This window comes from Helianthus annuus, chromosome 14 (genome assembly GCF_002127325.2).
Source record: "Helianthus annuus cultivar XRQ/B chromosome 14, HanXRQr2.0-SUNRISE, whole genome shotgun sequence".
In the NCBI taxonomy this organism is placed as follows: domain Eukaryota; kingdom Viridiplantae; phylum Streptophyta; class Magnoliopsida; order Asterales; family Asteraceae; genus Helianthus; species Helianthus annuus.
Window position 1 is genome coordinate 50,953,393 of NC_035446.2, and position 18,171 is coordinate 50,971,563.

The following is an 18,171-nucleotide window of genomic DNA, read 5'->3' on the forward strand; positions in this document are numbered from 1 at the left end:
AGGATTTTTATAAAATAGTTAACCTTTTCCAAAAATTCCCAAATTTTTACAGAATGACTCCTATAATCCAAATTTTATTGTGTAAAAATATCAGGGTCCAGTTCGTCACCAATATTTTATAGAAATTTATTTACCCGACTGCAATCAGATTTGTTACTTTCTGATTGCAGTTTACGGAATAATTCACTAAAAATTAACCGTAAGTCCGATTGACGAAATTCTAGTTGGAGGATCATCGTGACAACGGTGACCATCTACTGTAAACATTTCATGAGTTGATTCAACTCAGGTTTTGAAGTTATGACTTCGAATACAACACACTTTTTCTGCAGTAAAAACACAGCTTAAGCTGCTGTCCAAAAACAGTCTTTTAAAAATAGTAAACGACCTCGAAAAATTACGATTCTAGTGCCATTTGTTCGGTTATTCCAAAATGCATATTTTAGGCTTTAGAAAATCAGTTTTTCGATTTAAAACGGTCCAGTTACAGCCTGTAGAAGTTGGCTGTAAATACCAATCAGCAAGCTGTTTACATTGTAAAAGTTACTAAAAACGCATCAACAAGGGTCCTAACCATGGTTTATAGATGATTTAATGATCAAACCTCATGCATGCCTTAATCAACCCTAATCCAACCTGATTTCAACTTCATACAAACCTTTTATGTAGGGTTTTTATGAAGAGTTCCATGTTCATCTTTTAGGGTTCTAGCTTTTGTGTGACTTGAACATTATCATCCTACTATATATCATAACAAAGAACAAGATGAAACAATGGTGTAAAGGGACTTACTACTAGCACAAGGCTAGGGTAGAAATCTTAGTGCAAGGATGATGAAGAAATGATGGTGACAAAGACTTGAACAAAGCTTTCTTGAGAGCCCTTCAACTTGCAACTTCTATGAATGATCTTCAAGGCTTGGAAAGGGGACTTGTGGTGAAGAAGATGAAGGTATGAGAGAGATGGGGGTGGGTTCGGTTATGGGGAGCCGAAATAGGGAGGGAGAGGGTGAGTTTGAGTGAGGATTTTAAAGTTATGATGAGTATTTCTTGGAACCATGAACCCTCTAACCCTATTGTCATAATTACCTAGCTCTTGGCCAATAAAAATTAAGATTACAAGAAGTAAAATCTTAACAAAATATTTTAGTAATCATTGGCTCGAAATTTGGTTGGGGGGGGGGGGTAAAATGTAAAATTTTGGTAACTAATAGGTAAATAATTAGGAGGTTAAGGGTATTTTCTAGAATAGTGGGTGTATGTCATGTTTATATAGTGTATGGGGATTTTTGTGATCGTAAATAATTAAGAATGATAAAATAATATTTCTGACAGTATTTTGGTGTCCCGGGTAATGTCTGGTTGTTCGGTTACGTATCGTTCCGTTAAAGCGTTTAATTGTACCGCATATAGTCTTTTATGCATCTTTTTGTAACGAATTTTAATTCTAACACTTAGGAAAGCGTTCAGGACCATTTAGTCAATTCTATGTATAATACGAGTGTGTTAAAAGCTGAATTGTTACTGAAAATGCAGAATTTTGTACTTAAAATGAGTTTTAGGCACTTTACGGCACTCAAACTATCACCTAGTGACATAGTCTTATGGTCCTCACTTCCCTACATTCCATACTGGTGTAGTGCTTTATCTCCGGCCCATGTTGGCCTAAAAATAGTGTCTGTCTATGTGCTGGCATTGTCAGCATGTGTCTGAGTTATCCGCTCACTGTGCTAACTGTGTTTTGTGCATCAGGTTTGTCACTAAGAGTCTGTATGAAATAAATGGAGTGACTGTATGTAAAGGATGCACATGTATGTTTGTAACATGAATCAGTAAGCAGTTTAAAGTGTCAGATGTAATCAAGCACAATCATTAAGCACATAATTAGAGTTAATTAATTTGTACAGTACCTGTAATTATGTGGGTTGTCACATTCTCCCCCCGATAAGAAAATTTCGTCCCGAAATTTTAGGTTCTGCTTCTAGTTGCAGGGGTCTTGGGGAATAAATGTGGGTACTTGGCCTTCATACGATCCTCACGTTCCCACGTGAATTTTGGGCCATGTCGCGCATTCCATCGAACTTTGACGAGTTTGACACTACTCCGGCGTGTCTTGTTAACCTTCCAATCCGTAACCTCAACCGGTTCTTCAACAAAGTGGAGTGTGTCGTCGATATGAACCTCGTCAGCAGGAATGACAACTGTCTCTTGAGTTGGGCTCTTTTTCAGGTTCGATACATGGAATGTATCGTGAACGCTATTAAGTTCTGCAGGTAAGTCCAATTTGTATGCTACAAGCCCAATCCTTCGCAGAATTCTGAAAGGACCAATGTAACGCGGATTCAACTTCCCACGCTTTCCAAAGCGTGCCACACCCTTCCAGGGTGAAACCTTTAACAAAACCATATCCCCAACTTGAAACTCAAAAGGTTTCCTCCTTTGGTTTGCATAGCCTTTCTGTCTATCGCGAGCTGCCTTGATGCGCTCTTGAATTTGAAAGATCTTGTCTGTTGTCTCTTGAATTATTTCGGGGCCAACCAACTATCTATCACCCGCATCAGCCCAGCATAGCGGTGATCGACACTTGCGTCCGTAAAGAGCTTCAAATGGTGCTGCTCCAATGCTTGTGTGGTAGCTGTTGTTGTACGAAAATTCAACCAATGGCAAGTGTTTGTCCCAGCTACCACCTAGGTCCATTACACATGCTCTCAGCATATCTTCCAATGTTTGAATTGTCCGTTCACTCTGGCCATCCGTTTGTGGGTGAAACGCTGTACTCAGGTTTAACTGAGAACCAAATGCTTCTTGGAAGGACTGCCAAATCCTTGATACGAAGCGTCCATCTCTATCAGAGATAATCGAGAGAGGCACTCCGTGGCGCGCAACAATCTCCCTCAGGTATATTTCAGCAAGTTTACTCGTGTTGTCCTTCTCCTTGATTGGCAGGAAGTGTGCAGACTTTGTTAGACGGTCTACTATTACCCAAATTGTATCATGACCCTTGAGCGTCTTTGGAAATTTCGTTATGAAGTCCATGGAAATCTGTTCCCATTTCCATTTGGGTATTTCAGGTTGCTGTAGAAGACCTGAAGGCTTTTGGTACTCGGCTTTAACCTTGGCGCAAGTTAAACATTTGCCAACATATACTACAACATCGCCTTTCATCCTAGGCCACCAATAGAAATCCTTAAGATCTTGGTACATTTTATCCGCTCCTGGATGAATCGAGTATCGTGACTTGTGAGCCTCATCGAATATAACCTTTCTCAATCCTCCAAACAGAGAAACCCAAATTCGTTTCATGAAGCACAATGTTCCTTCCTTGTTTGGCACTAACTGCTTCTCCATCCCACGGAGATACTCATTCTCAATATTCCTTTGCGAGGCCACGAATGCGCAACGAGAGGTCTGTCTGGACAATCATTTCCAAGGCCCTAACCCTTATGGGCTTAATCCTTTCTTTTCGACTTAGGGCGTCAGCAACCACATTCGCCTTTCCTGGGTGATACTTGATTTCACAGTCGTAGTCGTTCAACAGCTCAACCCATCGTCTCTGTCTCATGTTAAGTTCCTTTTGATCAAAAATGTGCTGTAAACTCTTGTGATCAGTGAAGATTGTGCATCTCGTTCCATACAAGTAGTGTCGCCAGATCTTCAATGCGAACACTACGGCGCCTAACTCCAAGTCATGCGTGGTGTAGTTTTTCTCATGTACCTTTAGTTGGCGCGAGGCATAGGCTATGACTTTCTGTCGTTGCATCAACACGCAGCCTAAACCCTGACGCGAGGCGTCACAATACACCACAAAGTCGTCCGTGCCTTCGGGTAGAGCTAAAATCGGTGCGTCAGAAAGTTTGTTTTTCAATAACTGAAACGCTTCTTCTTGCTTGTCGCTCCAATCAAACTTCTTGTCTTTTTGTGTGAGTGCGGTCAGAGGTTGAGCGATTTTAGAAAAATCCTCAATGAACCTTCGATAATACCCAGCCAACCCTAAGAACTGTCGAATCTCGGTTGGCGTCTTTGGAGTCTCCCAGCTCTTGATCGCCTCGATCTTTGTTGGATCCACATGGATTCCATTTACATTAACCACATGTCCAAGAAACTGGACTTCGCGTAACCAAAACTCACATTTCGAGAACTTAGCGTACAACTTCTCCTTTTTAAGTAGCTCTAAAATAGCTCTTAAGTGTTGCTCGTGTTCTTCCTTCGTCTTCGAGTAGATCAAAATATCATCAATGAATACAATTACGAACTTGTCGAGGTACGGCTTGCAGACTCTGTTCATCAAGTCCATGAAAACTGCTGGTGCGTTTGTCAACCCAAACGGCATCACCAGAAACTCGTAATGTCCATATCGAGTTCTAAAAGCAGTTTTGGGAATACTTTCCTCTTGTATTCTCAACTGGTGATAACCCGATCTTATATCGATCTTTGAGTAGAAACTCGAACCTTGTAGTTGATTGAACAGGTCATCGATCCTTGGCAAAGGATATCGGTTTTTGACAGTCAACTTATTAAGCTCGCGGTAGTCTATACACATACGAAAACTACCATCCTTCTTCTTAACGAACAAAACTGGAGCTCCCCAAGGTGAGAAGCTTGGTCTGATGAATCCCTTATCCAATAGCTCCTGGAGTTGCGTTGACAACTCCTGCATTTCCGATTGTGCAAGTCGATAAGGTGCCTTAGCTAAAGGCGTGGCGCCTGGAACTAAGTCAATGTGAAATTCGACTTGTCTTGGAGGCGGCAATTCTGGCAAGTCTTCTGGAAAGACTTCAGGATATTCCCTTACGACAGGAATGTCTTCTATCTTTGACTCAGCGGCTTCCTTATCAACGATACGTGCCAAGAAGGCAACACGTCCTTTCTTCAAACACTTCCTAGCTTTCAAGCAGTTAATGATCCTCAATGGCATATCGCGCTTTTCTCCATGAACTACAATCGTCTCTCCATCGGCCATTGGGATGCGGATGGTCTTTTTGTGACAAACCACCTCGGCTTTGTTGCTAGACAACCAATCCATCCCTATTACCACGTCGAAGCTTCCCAACTCGACTGGCAGTAGGTCTAGCGTAAATTCGTGTCCTCCTAGTTCTATCATGCATCCCTTGATAACTTCACCCGTTTCAACTAGTTACCCATTCGCCAATTCAATAGAATACGGAACGTCTAACTTACTAGTGGCCAACCCAAGTATGTTCTTAAATTCTAACGATACGAAACTATAATCGGCACCAGTATCAAAAAGAACAGACGCATAGCGTTGATTTATAGGGAACGTACCAGTGACAACATTCGGATCTTGGCGCGCTTCCCTCGCACCAATGTTAAAAACTCGGCCTTGCGCTTGATTTAACTTTGGGCATTCCCTTTTGAAGTGCCCAACGTCCCCACAGTTGAAGCATCCTGGCCCTCGGCCATTCCCATTACCATTCCCGCCTCGATTTCCGTTTGTTCCCCGGTTACCAGCTTGATTCGGGGCATTCCCACGATTTCCGTTTCCCCCATTATTCCCTTGCGGCCTGTTTCCATTACCACGGTTGTTGTTATTGTAACCCCTTTGGCCACCCTGGCCTGATCCAACCCAACACGTCTCCTTTGAATGGCCCGTCTTCCCGCAAGATTCGCATTTTTTGAGTCGGCACAGGCCAGGGTGATGGAACTGACATGTACCACACTTGGGCCGAGTGCCCATGTAACCCTTTCCTCTGTTTTCATCACCAGTCTTGGCCCTGGCCGGTGTGTTTGATTCACCTCTCTTGCTACCGCTGTTGGTTCCTTGCTTGAAGTTGGAAAACTTCCGTTTGTTTTCACCGGTCCACATGAGTCTCTTTCTTTTTCTGATCATCATTCAAAAACTTGTTTAGCCTGATGGCTTCTCCAGTCAGTGAGATGCTCAAGTCGATGGCTTCAGTAATGGTTGCCGGTTTAGACGTTGTGACCATACTCATAATCTGAGGTGCTAACCCCCAGATGAAACGTTCCACGCGCTTGAATTCGGGCGTGACCATGTACGGCACTACGTGGGACAGATCATGAAACCTTTGAACATACTCATCGATTTTTGGACCTTCCATCCTTAAGTTCCAAAATTCGGTTTCCAATCTCTGGATCTCAGCCCTGGAGCAATACTTCTTGCGCATCAGCTCTTTCAATTCAGCCCCAAGTCATGGCGTACGCTGCAGCCTCTCCTAAGGTCTGAACTTGGAGATTCCACCATGATAGGGCACCATCAGTAAAGAGCCCAGTGATGTATGTAACTTGTTGTCCCAACGCACATTTGCTCATTCTTATCGTCATTTCTGTCTTCTCAGTCCAACGGGTAAAAGCCACGGCACCTCCAGTGCCATTAAAGTTTTGCGGCTTGCAATCTAAGAATTGCTTGAAAGTACACACTGTACAAGCAACGTCATTTAGGAATTATTAGCAATCGCACATGAATCGTCCAAATATAGTGTAATGTGTCTCCTATGATTGATCATTACCATTCGGAGGGTTATTGTTGTTGTTCGAGATGTTTCCGCTTGTTTCTCCTTGAGAAGCAGCATATTGCGCAATAGCGGCAACGATGATTCCTTGCAGTTCTGCCTGGGTAGTCGGCATGCGTGCTTCGCATCGTGGAGGCATTTTCTAGAGGATGTTTCATATTGGTCAGGTCATAGCAAGTATAATAACTATACTTATACATAGTAGCATTCATCATCCACATAACATCTCGTGTCATAATCATAAAATAAATAACTTTAACAAAGCATGTAATAAGAATACTGCGACTGAGCTTTCATATAATTAAAACCACAATACAACGTTTGTAAGTTTTTCCAAAAAGCATCATACAACCCAAGAGACTAAGGGTCACAATGCCCTTGTCTGAAATGTCTAACCAAATACAACTGACAAAATCAAATATCCATAGTCATGGTGTCAAAAAGTGGTCCTCAAAAATGCTGTAAGTCTGGCTCGATCGCTGTCTTCTCGTCAAAAGTAATCAATACCTGCAATAAATCAAAAGTGGCTATGCCGATGGAGGCGGAGGAGGTGGAAAGCGAAAGAAAAGCAAACGGCGCAACTGCACCAAGTCCTCCTCAAGAGCATAAGCGAAACGCAACACGTAAGCAACCTGTTGGTCAAGAGGAAGGAAACGAATATCTGAATCATGGGATGATGCAAAAGGAGTGTGAGGTGCTGTATACAGAGTCTGGAAGGGGCATGGAGGATGTGGAGCTCTCCCCAACTCTTGGACAATATCGTCTCAGGGCATCCTGCTGTAACTGTAGTGACGTGAGCGTGTCCTCTATAGAGTATCCGACATGAAACGGGTGATAAGGGTCGGATACTGGCATAACATGGGGTGATGACCATAGAAATGGTTCGCCCATCGGGGCTGAAACTGGGTGAGTGATGTGTGGGGTAGATGTAAATGGTAAAGTGGTATGGGGAAACTGAGACATGAAGGGTGCAGTAGATGGCACGAGTGGAACAAAACCAGGATAAGGAATCTGTGGTATAAACTGGCTATCTCCTGACATAAATGGTGTGTGGCCGAAAGGCTGACTCGACGATCCCTCCCCAGGTCATGGCGGAGGAATGTCTTGAAGGAAAGTAATCGGGAGATCGGTACGATGGGTATCAGATGTGGGTGGAGGAAACACCGGAATATCGAGTGGTGCAGTAACAGGTACGGTAGTGGGAGTGACTGGGACCACATACGGAGGGTAGTCATCCTCCTTAATCCACCCATTGTTGGTGTTAGCGTATCTCGGGTCAATGTGGGTAGCAAACGGTGCCAGGTCATCAAAAATCGTCATGGGATCGGGTATGGGTGCTACCTCTGGGGTCTCAACGGCTGGTGGTGCAACGGCGGGTGCATCAATGACAGGAATAGGGTCAAGGGCAAGAATGGGCTCTGGAACGACTGGAGCGGGCTGATGATCAGCAGGCATAACAGGAATCTGATCATCTGGGAGAATAGGAGCCTCAGCAGGCTGCTCCTCGGGGACCAACTCGTCCTCCATCTCCATCTCCTCGTCATTGACAATACGAGGAATGTAACCGAATCCCAACGGTGGGATAGAGGAAGCTACGACTCAAAAGAACCTGAGGCGGACGAATCAGAATGAACCTCCATATCAGGAAGCTCAACCATGGGAACAATGGGATCAACAACTGGGATATCAACAAGTGGAACATCGTCCTCCATCGGGGCCCCACCATCCTGGTCTCCCTCCGGGGGACCCTCGATGAGTAGGTCGATGTCACCATCGGGTAACGCGTCGAGAGGTTGTTCCTCAAAGGGAATTGCAGCGAAGGGGAGAGGGGCAGGGATTGGAACAAAGGGTAGGTCCTCTCCTGGTGGGCCATCAGCTAGGGGTACGTCGTCTTCGAAGATCGGTAGGGCAAACGGCTGGAAATCGTCTTCATCGGTGCTCGTGGTGTCTGAGGTGTAAACTCCCGAGTCGGTGGCCATCTCGTCATCAGAGGTAAAGGCCATCGGGTCGCTCGCGTTGGATACTCCACTACCAGATGATGCCATGGTGTCTGTAACACAACCACAACATATGCACACAAATCAGGTAAGCATGTAAACAAATAACAATGAAATCATGTATGCATCCTAGTCTTCCCAGACTATCCCTCCCAATCTCTAAGACCGAACTTCCTAGTCTCTCAGACTACATCCCTGGTCTCTAAGACCAAACCTTTCCCAGTCTCTAAGACTCAAACTTTCCCCAGCCTCTAAGGCTAAACTTCCTCAATCTCTAAGATTGAACCCCTCAGTCTCTAAGACTGAAACCTCCCTCAGTCTCTAAGACTGATGCAAAAATTTTGAAAAGTGTATTTGTGCCCTTTTGTTTGTAAAAATGTTTGTGCCCTGGATCTGGACTTTTAGTGTATGCAAATGTAAAAATGTTTGAAAACATTTTCGTGAGAGCCCTAGTGATCAAGTCTAGACTCGAGAATGAATCCTAGTTCGCTATGATCGAGGCTCTGATATCAAGCTGTCACACCCTGGCTTTTGCGGAAGCGTGGGTTTATTGGTGTGACTTCTTAATACCATAGCAACAATCACAACAATGCTATATGATAAAAAAAATATATGATGTTCATCCATTAAAATAGTTTGGAAAAATGCATAACATACTGTCTTAAAACATCAACCACAAAATGCATTACAAAACATTACTTGTTTAAAACGAGTTCGTAAGACTTAACGAAAGACTACCAACAAAACAAGGATAGGAGACATGCAACTCGTCCAGGAAGGAGTTGCACTTCCCAAACCCTACAACTCTGTATGAAATAAATGGAGTGACTGTATGTAAAGGATGCACATGTATGTATGTAACATGAATCAGTAAGCAGTTTAAAGTGTCTGATGTAATCAAGCACAGTCATTAAGCACATAATTAGAGTTAATTAATTTGTACAGTACCTGTAATTATGTGGGTTGTCACATGATGCTGCTTCTTGGTCGAGTTCAAGGTTTTTTGGGAAGCTCAAGATGGACTCTCGGATGCTATACTTTAGATGTTGTTTTAATGTTTTGGTCGTGTATGTTTGTTTTTTGTTTTTTGGATGGTTTAGGTTGTTTGAAACTTGATTGTATAGATTTAATTTTACGTTCGACTCGGGTCGGTGTGGCTTTATGTCTAGAATATGTTGTGTTTTTTTTTTTAATTTCTAGTTTAGCTTATGGTCGTGGCCTTGTTAGGTTCTAATTGTTTGACCATAGCTAATGGTTTTGGGTTGGTATCTTTGGGTATATCCCCGGAAGCCCAATGCCAGTAGGTTGTAAATATATTTTGATATCAATAAAATTTGCTAGCAGGTTGTAAATATATTTTGTTAACAATAAAATTTATAGGGGTTCCATCCCCTATACATAAGATACTATCTTGTTTAATTCACAGTTTACACATGTGTGAATGAGTTGCAAATGTGTAAATTGGAAACAATTAATTGATAGGGAACAGTTTACACGTGTATATGAGCTAAAAATGTGTAAAACATAAAAAATAAAGTGATCACGGAACAATTTATACATGTGTAATATGTAATACATATTTCATAATAGTACATAATACATGACGTTTACATATATAAAAACACAAACTTACACATGTGTAATCTGAAGATTTACACATATGTACAATCAACTCTTACACATACATAAATAAGAATACACATATAATGAAATAGATTTGTTCCAATAATAATATTGGATTAGTGATGATAAATATAGAAATGAAAACTCCACCAACAGAACAAACATAAAACATAAATAATAATTAAATTGAATTAATAAAGCATACAGATAGTCTGAGCTTTTGATTTCAAACGACTACCAAGATTCAAACCGACTTCTACATCGTTATAATAAGTTTATTGATTTGTGGTATCGTTAGGCTTCATCTTATTGCTAATGCTACTATTACTACTACAGTCGTCAAACTTCATTTTCTTTTCCTTTTATTGTTAGTGATATATACAATGGGAACACCAATGATATCTCAAAGTTGGTCTCATTTTTTACTCTCTTAGTCGCCTTGCTGCAACGTCATAAGCACGGGCTTCCTCTTATGCGGTATCAAACATCCCTGGCAATGCCTACACCACCCTATCATAAATAAAATATTATAAGAGAGTGAGTTGGGTAACAATTTGTGTATCTAGTAAATATGTTTAAAATGGGTTGATTAACGGGTCAAAACATATGACATTTATAGAAAAGTTGCTGAAAGATTATTTAAATTCAATTAAAAGCTATGACAGCTTACTAGAAAGAAAATAAGGATAGAAAGGAACATGTAGTGATTGTGTACATAATGGTAGGGATGAGTTTGGTATCAACCGGTACCGAAAATTCCAAAAAATGGGTACCGGTACCGAAAATACCCGGTATGGTACGGTTCGGTATCAGTACGGACCGGCATTTGAAGGTAAAATCCGATATGTATAGGTACCGAACACGCAAAATGTTGAATAGGTACCGAACATGCAAAATGTCGATACTAAATCGGTACCGAGAAATTCGGTACGGCTACTGTTTGCCCATCCTTACATAATAGCTAACATCTATTGATGAAATAAAACAAAAAATAAATATGTTGAACATGAAAGCTAATTGATTTGGTTTGTGAACATTACCAGTTCCACATGGCTAACAATACGCAAGCTTCATTGTAGGATTGTTATAGATGGTAGAAATTACTTACAACTTATCTTATAGCTTAAGGAAAACCATCAGGAAGAAATCCCCTGATTCACCTTTTGATTCCCCAGCTTTGAGTCATTTTGACTATAAATTGAATATAATTTCATTAGAAACTGACTTCACATGATTCAGTATTTCTTCAAACCGAATATCATCCAAACAATAATAAATGTATATTTAATTTTGTAATATTATAACCAGTATTTACAACACATTATAATCCTTCACAATCTAGACCTTCAATAAACGGTAAACAAATTCAATTATGTTTGCCACCATTCATCGAAAATAGCAATTATAAGATTCCAATTCTCAATCACAGTGCATTAAAAATTAAGTGTACCTGATGATTCAAATGGGTATAACATCTAAATTCTATTTTGGTAAGAAGTGCAATCTTCATCCAGTTGTGAACTTCAATTAAAAATTAAGAATTAGGGTTACTTTCATGAGGTTAAACACCATCAGATCGTTAATTCAACATAGAAAAAAACACAAATCATTATGTTCAAAGAATGAATCGTTGAAGATACCTGCAATTGGAATGGTTGAAGATCACATAATAAATTATTGAAGTTGATTTGGAATCGAATGAAGAACACAAACACCAATCGAAATCGAGTGTGAATGAATCCTAATCCAAGATCTTCAAGCGTGGAGCATGAATAACCCTAGTTTCTGATCTTTGGGGGTGGAGTGTGAATTAGAGAGGAATTGATGTTGCTTGATAATGGAAAGGGGGATTGTATAATTACCAATTTAACCTTTTCACTAAAACACAAGGGATATAAATGAGTGGCTGAAATTTGTTCTCATGGTTCTCACAAAAAATGGGTGTTCTCATTTAAACTCTCCCCTATATATATATATATATTTAGAGGATCCTGTAAAAAAGACTAAAAGTGTGAGAAGGGTAAGAAAGATTCTGGTGATGACACATGTCCCTATCCATTTTATTAGTTTAAGGCTATAATGGTAATTCTACTAATAATCCTAATTAAAGATAACATCTTTGTAACTGTTTTTAAGGAGTTTTTTTAAGGGAATTCGAATTTTGATTTTTTTTCTGGTTGAACGTAAGAGATTAGCCAGATTATCTCAGTACGAACAATTACTTGTATGTTCTTCATCATCTTCTAATCGAGATCCTTAGGTTTAGGTTATGATATTTTGGTCTTCATTAACATATTATATTATGGAAAACGACATCAGTTATTTTAGGAATTCATCATCAGTTCGTATAAAACACCATACGAATTCCAGAAACACCACAACTTGAATCGTAATACAAACATGATGTTCTAACATCTGTAATGATTTTTGTTATTTTTGCAGGTATAAAACACCATACAGATTCCAAAAACACCATGAATTGAATCATAATACAGTCGTGGTGTTTTAAACATTTAGAATGATTCCATTGCTATTCCAGATGTTAAAACACCATGACTGTAATCACAATACAATGTTACATACTCTAGATGTTAACACACCATGACTTGAATCATAATTCATTATTTGCAATGCTATGGTGTCTTATTTACGTCATGGTGTTTTACTGTAAAACACAACGCCTTGAATCACATTCAATTAAAACACCATTGTATGAACATGGAAAAAATGCCATGGACTAAAACATCCAATCGAAACATAATTTTTTTCTCTACATAAGTATAACAATATGGCACTCATATTAAAGATAAAAAACACTCGTTATTATGGCTAGGTTATTGTAAAAAAAGATAAAAAAAAATAAATATTTGTGAGTAAGATTAATATAAAAACAATGATGGACACTAAGGTAGCGTTTGGTATGAAAGAATAGTTAATAGAATAGAATGTATCATTCAGATGGAATGAAAATAAACATATTTGATAATAAATGGTAATGGAGATTAATATAAAAACAATGATGGACACTAAGGTAGCGTTTGGTATGAAAGAATAGTTAATAGAATAGAATGTATCATTCAGATGGAATGAAAATAAACATATTTGATAATAAATGGTAATGGAATGGATCATTCCACAAGTAATGTAACTTCTTTCAAATATAAATTTTTTTTATTGGTAAGAGAGTGTTTTTTTTTTCAATTCCTTCAAGGAATGTAAAGAAATATGTATTATTATTATTATTATTATTATTATTATTATTATTATTATTATTATTATTATTATTATTATTATTTTTATTATTAAATTTTTACAATTAATATATTATTATTTCTAATATATTTACTAAGGCAATTATATTCTTATCGTTTTTAGTAAATTATGTTTTGTTATTTTTTTGTTTAGTATAAAATAATGATTCACTCTATTCACATATAAATAATCAAACACCACAGTAGGATGCAATGATTCAATTTGTGCCGTTGTCTTCCATTACCTTGTTTATTTAGACCTGGCAAACGGGTCGGATCGGGTCATGGGTCAAAACGGGTTCGGGTCGAAACGGGTTTCGGGTCGGAGCGGGTTCGGTTCAGAACGGGTTTCGGGTCGGGTCGGGTTGGTTAAAAATATGTGTTTTTTTTAAATTCTATGTGTATAAAATTTATTTCATAGCATTCAAGCTAAAATTTACGATTATTTCATAGCATTCAAACTTTGAAATTTGAGGACAATTGACCCAATTTTCAACCTTAGAATTGATCAAATTCTTATAATTTTGGAGAACAAAATTAACATGGAACAACCGTAGATTATACGCAACAAAATTCATATCACATAATATTAAGAATCTTCCATTTATTCATATTTTTTTTGGAAAATTACACTTTTCGTCCTTTATGTTTGTATCAGATTGCAATGGATAGCCTTTAACTTCAATAATTACAGTTATAGTCCTTTTTTAGAAAAACCATTACACCTTACGTCCTTTGCCCATAACCTTGTTAAAATTTCCAGTTAAATATGTCATGTGCAAAGCACATGAGGGTACTTTTGTAATTTTACTCATTTATCTAAAATAAATCTATACCTTATAATAAAACAAAACAAACTTATGCCACTTGGCATATTCTTACTCCTATTATTGCCACCTGTCACTCTAAAACCATTCCCTCAAAGAGATTGAGCGCCAATTCCCTTAAGCCGTTTCCCTTTTATTTTCTCAGGTTCTGTCATTACATCTCTCCAATCCCCATTCTTTCATGAAATTAGAGTTTCCTAAATTACTGAACCCTTTCCTTCAATCTCTAATCTCAACAAGGTAAGATTTAGGGTTTCATATCTGTATACTGATCTTTTATTTCTTGAAATCGTCTTCTTCTCAACCGCCATCTTTTGCGAAGAATTATAGAGATGAAGTTTTAAGAGGATGCGAAAGATCATCAGGTATACATACACAATTCACCCCCTCTGATTCGTTAATATTATCATCTCAACTCAATTGATCATCTGTAATGACGATCTAAACCTAATTCTGTGTCGTTTTGTTGTTTTTGCTTTTTTTAATCAGATTCAATAAGATTATTATGTTTTTGTGAGATTACGTCGTTTTATTGTTTTTGGTTTAATAATCAGATTCAATAAGATTATTAAGTTTTTGTGAGATTACGATTGAGGAATTGTGTTTGGATTGGCATCGGGATTGATTCATGGAGAAATCGATGAGAGATTGAGGAAAATGATGCCGTAATTAGCGGTTGATTGTCGAACGACCTCGTATGGAGTAGTTTCTTCGAGTGGATTTTGGTATGTTGCCTCATCAGGGTATTTTTTATTATTTTTATTGTGTATTTATCATAGTTATTGGATTTAACCTTTTTTATAAGTTTTTTTTATGTTGAAGGCTATGCTTCCGACAAGTTGATCCTGAGCAAGTTGTTAGGCGTTGTTCATCTCGAACGATATCTCTACAGAGCTGGTGCAAGTTGCAAGATCAGGTAATTGGAAATTTGTTTGAAAAAAAACCCTTATATTTTACAAAAAATGGTATCAAGTTGCATATCTATTTTTATTCATCTCAGTTCGATACTCACGCCCTACAGACAATCCCCTTAATTTTTGAAAAAAAACCCCTTAATTTTTTCTCAAAATATGGTCTTAGGATTCGAGTTTTGTGGGTTGTAAAAGACAATCCTATGACTTTCTACACCATGTATTATCGACTGTTTATTGCTTCTTCTTAAGGGAATGTAAGCAGGCATCTGTGGCAGGAAAAGAAAAAGACACGGATGAAATGAAAAGGATGTGATTCAGATAGATGTGAGCTACTTTGCTCTGCTGTGACCGTCTATGAGAGTTATAAAAATGATCCACGTGCTTAAATAGAAAGAAAAAAAAAGATAACATTTTGGACGCATATCAAGTGTTTGTGAAATTGCCTGAATGAAATGTGAATCTGATGTTCAAATCTGTTTGTATGATTCTGATACATTTAGTATTGTTTGTCTAGATGCATTCTGATTTGTAACAATATCCCATAAAAGGGTATTTACCGAATTACAGGAAGATCTTGAAGTCATGGTTCTTGGTTTGAGGTCTAAGTACCGAAAAGACGGTTCTGTTCAAGTAAATTATTTTGTAAATGTACAAGAGATTAAAGAACTGACTGAGGTAAAACCTGAAAGTGAAACTTAGCTATACTACAATATCATTGGCTCTTTCAAATGTACATGTTCTTTTACTATGTTTCCTAAACAGATTTCAGTGATTTTACTTGCATTTTAGAAACCTTATTCTGCATTCTGTAAACTGTATTCAGATCCATAGTGCATGGCTGCCACCTTGGCTTGCAGCCCGTTTGGCTGGTTTTCAGGTAGTTTATTTTATTTTATTTTTTTCTCAAATTTGCCATTTGTAGCTAAACAATCAGGTCTGATTACATTAGTATCGTATTGTTCGATCAGTTAATTTTTTAATTTTTTACTCAATTTGATTTTCTAATTCTTAATATACGCAAAAATGGATCCCAGCTGCCAGGGAACAATGGGTGTTGGTGGTAACTAACGTCGAAGCGCAACTACAATCATTAACCAAGAAGACCAAAGAGGTTTATATTCAGTTTAAGAATGCTTTAACTCCACCTGTGATCAAAATTAAGGAAATTGTAGACCCTCACTTTCAGGTATTTATTTATATGTTTGCATGACTATGTAGATATTTTAATGCGTTCTAATTATTACAACTATGCGGTGACAGACTGTCAAGAAGGTCTCCAAGCTGTACATTGACCAAATTTCCACTGTAACAAAGGCTCATCTTGATAAAGCTCGGGAAACAGTGGCATCTTACACAAAGGAGGCGGTTATTGGTTGCGGGAAGTTTCTTGAATCAGCTACTAAATATCATCATCAGGCATAGAATACAAGGGTCTGGTATTTGCTGGTTGTTTAGTTTTTTTTTTTTTTTTGAATTTTGGCAGTCTTGACCCGTTTATATACAAATGGGTTGGTTTATGTTATGCTCTACCTCATTGGGTCAAATGAGTTGAGCTAAATTATTTATAACTAAAGGAAATGTGCTAAATGGGATGGGTGGGTCAAACGAGTGAAAACCCTTTGAAATATAACCAAATGCATTAATCCTTTTGAACTCTTTGAAATATGCAGTATTAGCACCTAAAGGTGAATTGTAAATCCTTTTTTAGTTCCATGACTCAAAACTTTATCTATTTGCATGAATAAGAATGAAGAAATTCTCTTATTATTTAATTAGTTTTAACATAATTAAACTCATTTGATTTTTGAGTTAATTTAATCTTAATTTTTAATCAAATTGATTTTTTCAAACTGGATTTGGTGGATGCGAATGAAGTCTCAAGGGAGTTAAATTGGTTGCTCTGTGGATTCTAGCCTAAATTTGACTGTAGCTGAAAAGAATCATATCTAAGAGTCTTTGGAGCCTCTTTTGTTGTCAACCCGAAACTCTTCACAGGTTTTCAATCCTATTTAGGATAATCAGCAGCCTTGATTATTAGGCAAGCCTCTAAAGGGTATTCCTATTAGAAAAAAGCAAATCTTGCTAAACATATATGGCTAAACATATTTTTTTTTGACATAGATTTAAACATATACATATGGTTACAACTTAAATGGACGCTTAAAAATAAATACTACAACATCATTATGTTATGGTTGAAGGTTTCGTGAAGCTGATTACGGAGGAATTAGAAGTGAGGTGACCGAAAAAGAGTATTGTCCGGTAAGGTGAGGAGTATTGATTGTTATTTTTTGGCAAGTGAGGTTTTGGCTCAGCATGATAGGGAGTATATGCCTGCGGAAGTGGCGAATGCGATTGAGAAGTTTAAAAAGAAGCTTGCTAAAGTAGTTGTTCATCTCAGTTCGATACTCACGCCCCGCCAATGTGGCACCGTTTCGGCTTACAACAGGTAACCTTAGTTTAATTAGTAAACCTAGGAGTGTTGCAAACGCCCCAAAGGCTGGGAAATGGCATATTCTTTGGAAATGATATTTTTTTGTTAGCTTAAAGATAAAGATTCACTAAATTATATTTATTAGTGGCTTATTTTTGGTGTTTGTTTATGTGTTTTGAGTGAAAGTGTTTAAATATGACGTTGAAATAAAACTTGGAAAGAATAATCATATTTTGTATTTTGTATGATTTAGCTGGTTTAGACCTCAAGTAAAAGGAAGCACTCTAGATTTAACAGGAAAGATCACATCTAAAACTGAAATGAGAATATGAATAATGATAAGTTTGGAGTAAATTAGGGGATCCGTTTTCTAAGGGCCAACTTCTTATAAAATGGTTTTTTTAATATTCGTAAGTTTTCATGCTAAGGGTATTAATAAACTGATTTCATTTGCAAAACGGGCTGGTTGGATAATGGGTCGGGGTCACATTAAAACAGGTACGATTTGGTTCAGGTCTCAATGGGTTATGATCAAAATAGGTATGGGTTAGAACATATTGATTTTAGACAAGTCCAATATGACTTAGGTCAAAACCGGTTAAATTCAAAATAGGTGTTGGTCATAATGGACCGATTTT

At 38.1% G+C, this 18,171-nt stretch overlaps 2 protein-coding genes across 4 annotated transcripts; one reads left to right on the forward strand and one right to left on the reverse strand.

The window, feature by feature from the left end:
• Positions 1-8,079: 8,079 nt before the first annotated feature.
• On the reverse strand, positions 8,080-8,532 carry LOC110928182. The gene has a single exon (XM_022171341.1). It carries the CDS (start codon positions 8,530-8,532, stop codon positions 8,080-8,082), a length of 453 nt encoding a protein of 150 aa, XP_022027033.1.
• Positions 8,533-14,318: 5,786 nt separating this feature from the next.
• On the forward strand, positions 14,319-17,632 carry LOC118486615. Of its 3 annotated transcripts, none has more exons than XR_004879232.1 (6): positions 14,319-14,550; positions 14,740-14,910; positions 15,008-15,774; positions 15,923-15,976; positions 16,134-16,285; positions 16,360-17,632. XR_004879232.1 is itself a non-coding variant. In XM_035983189.1 (5 exons), exons 3-5 carry the CDS (start codon positions 15,934-15,936, stop codon positions 16,519-16,521), a joined length of 357 nt encoding a protein of 118 aa, XP_035839082.1. In that variant the 5' UTR covers positions 14,319-14,550; positions 14,740-14,910; positions 15,008-15,933; the 3' UTR covers positions 16,522-17,632. The 3 variants fall into 3 exon arrangements, 1 of the variants encoding a protein (XP_035839082.1); XR_004879233.1 differs by having other exon boundaries at positions 15,008-15,101; positions 15,349-15,976; XM_035983189.1 differs by having other exon boundaries at positions 15,008-15,976.
• The last annotated feature ends 539 nt before the right edge of the window (positions 17,633-18,171 follow it).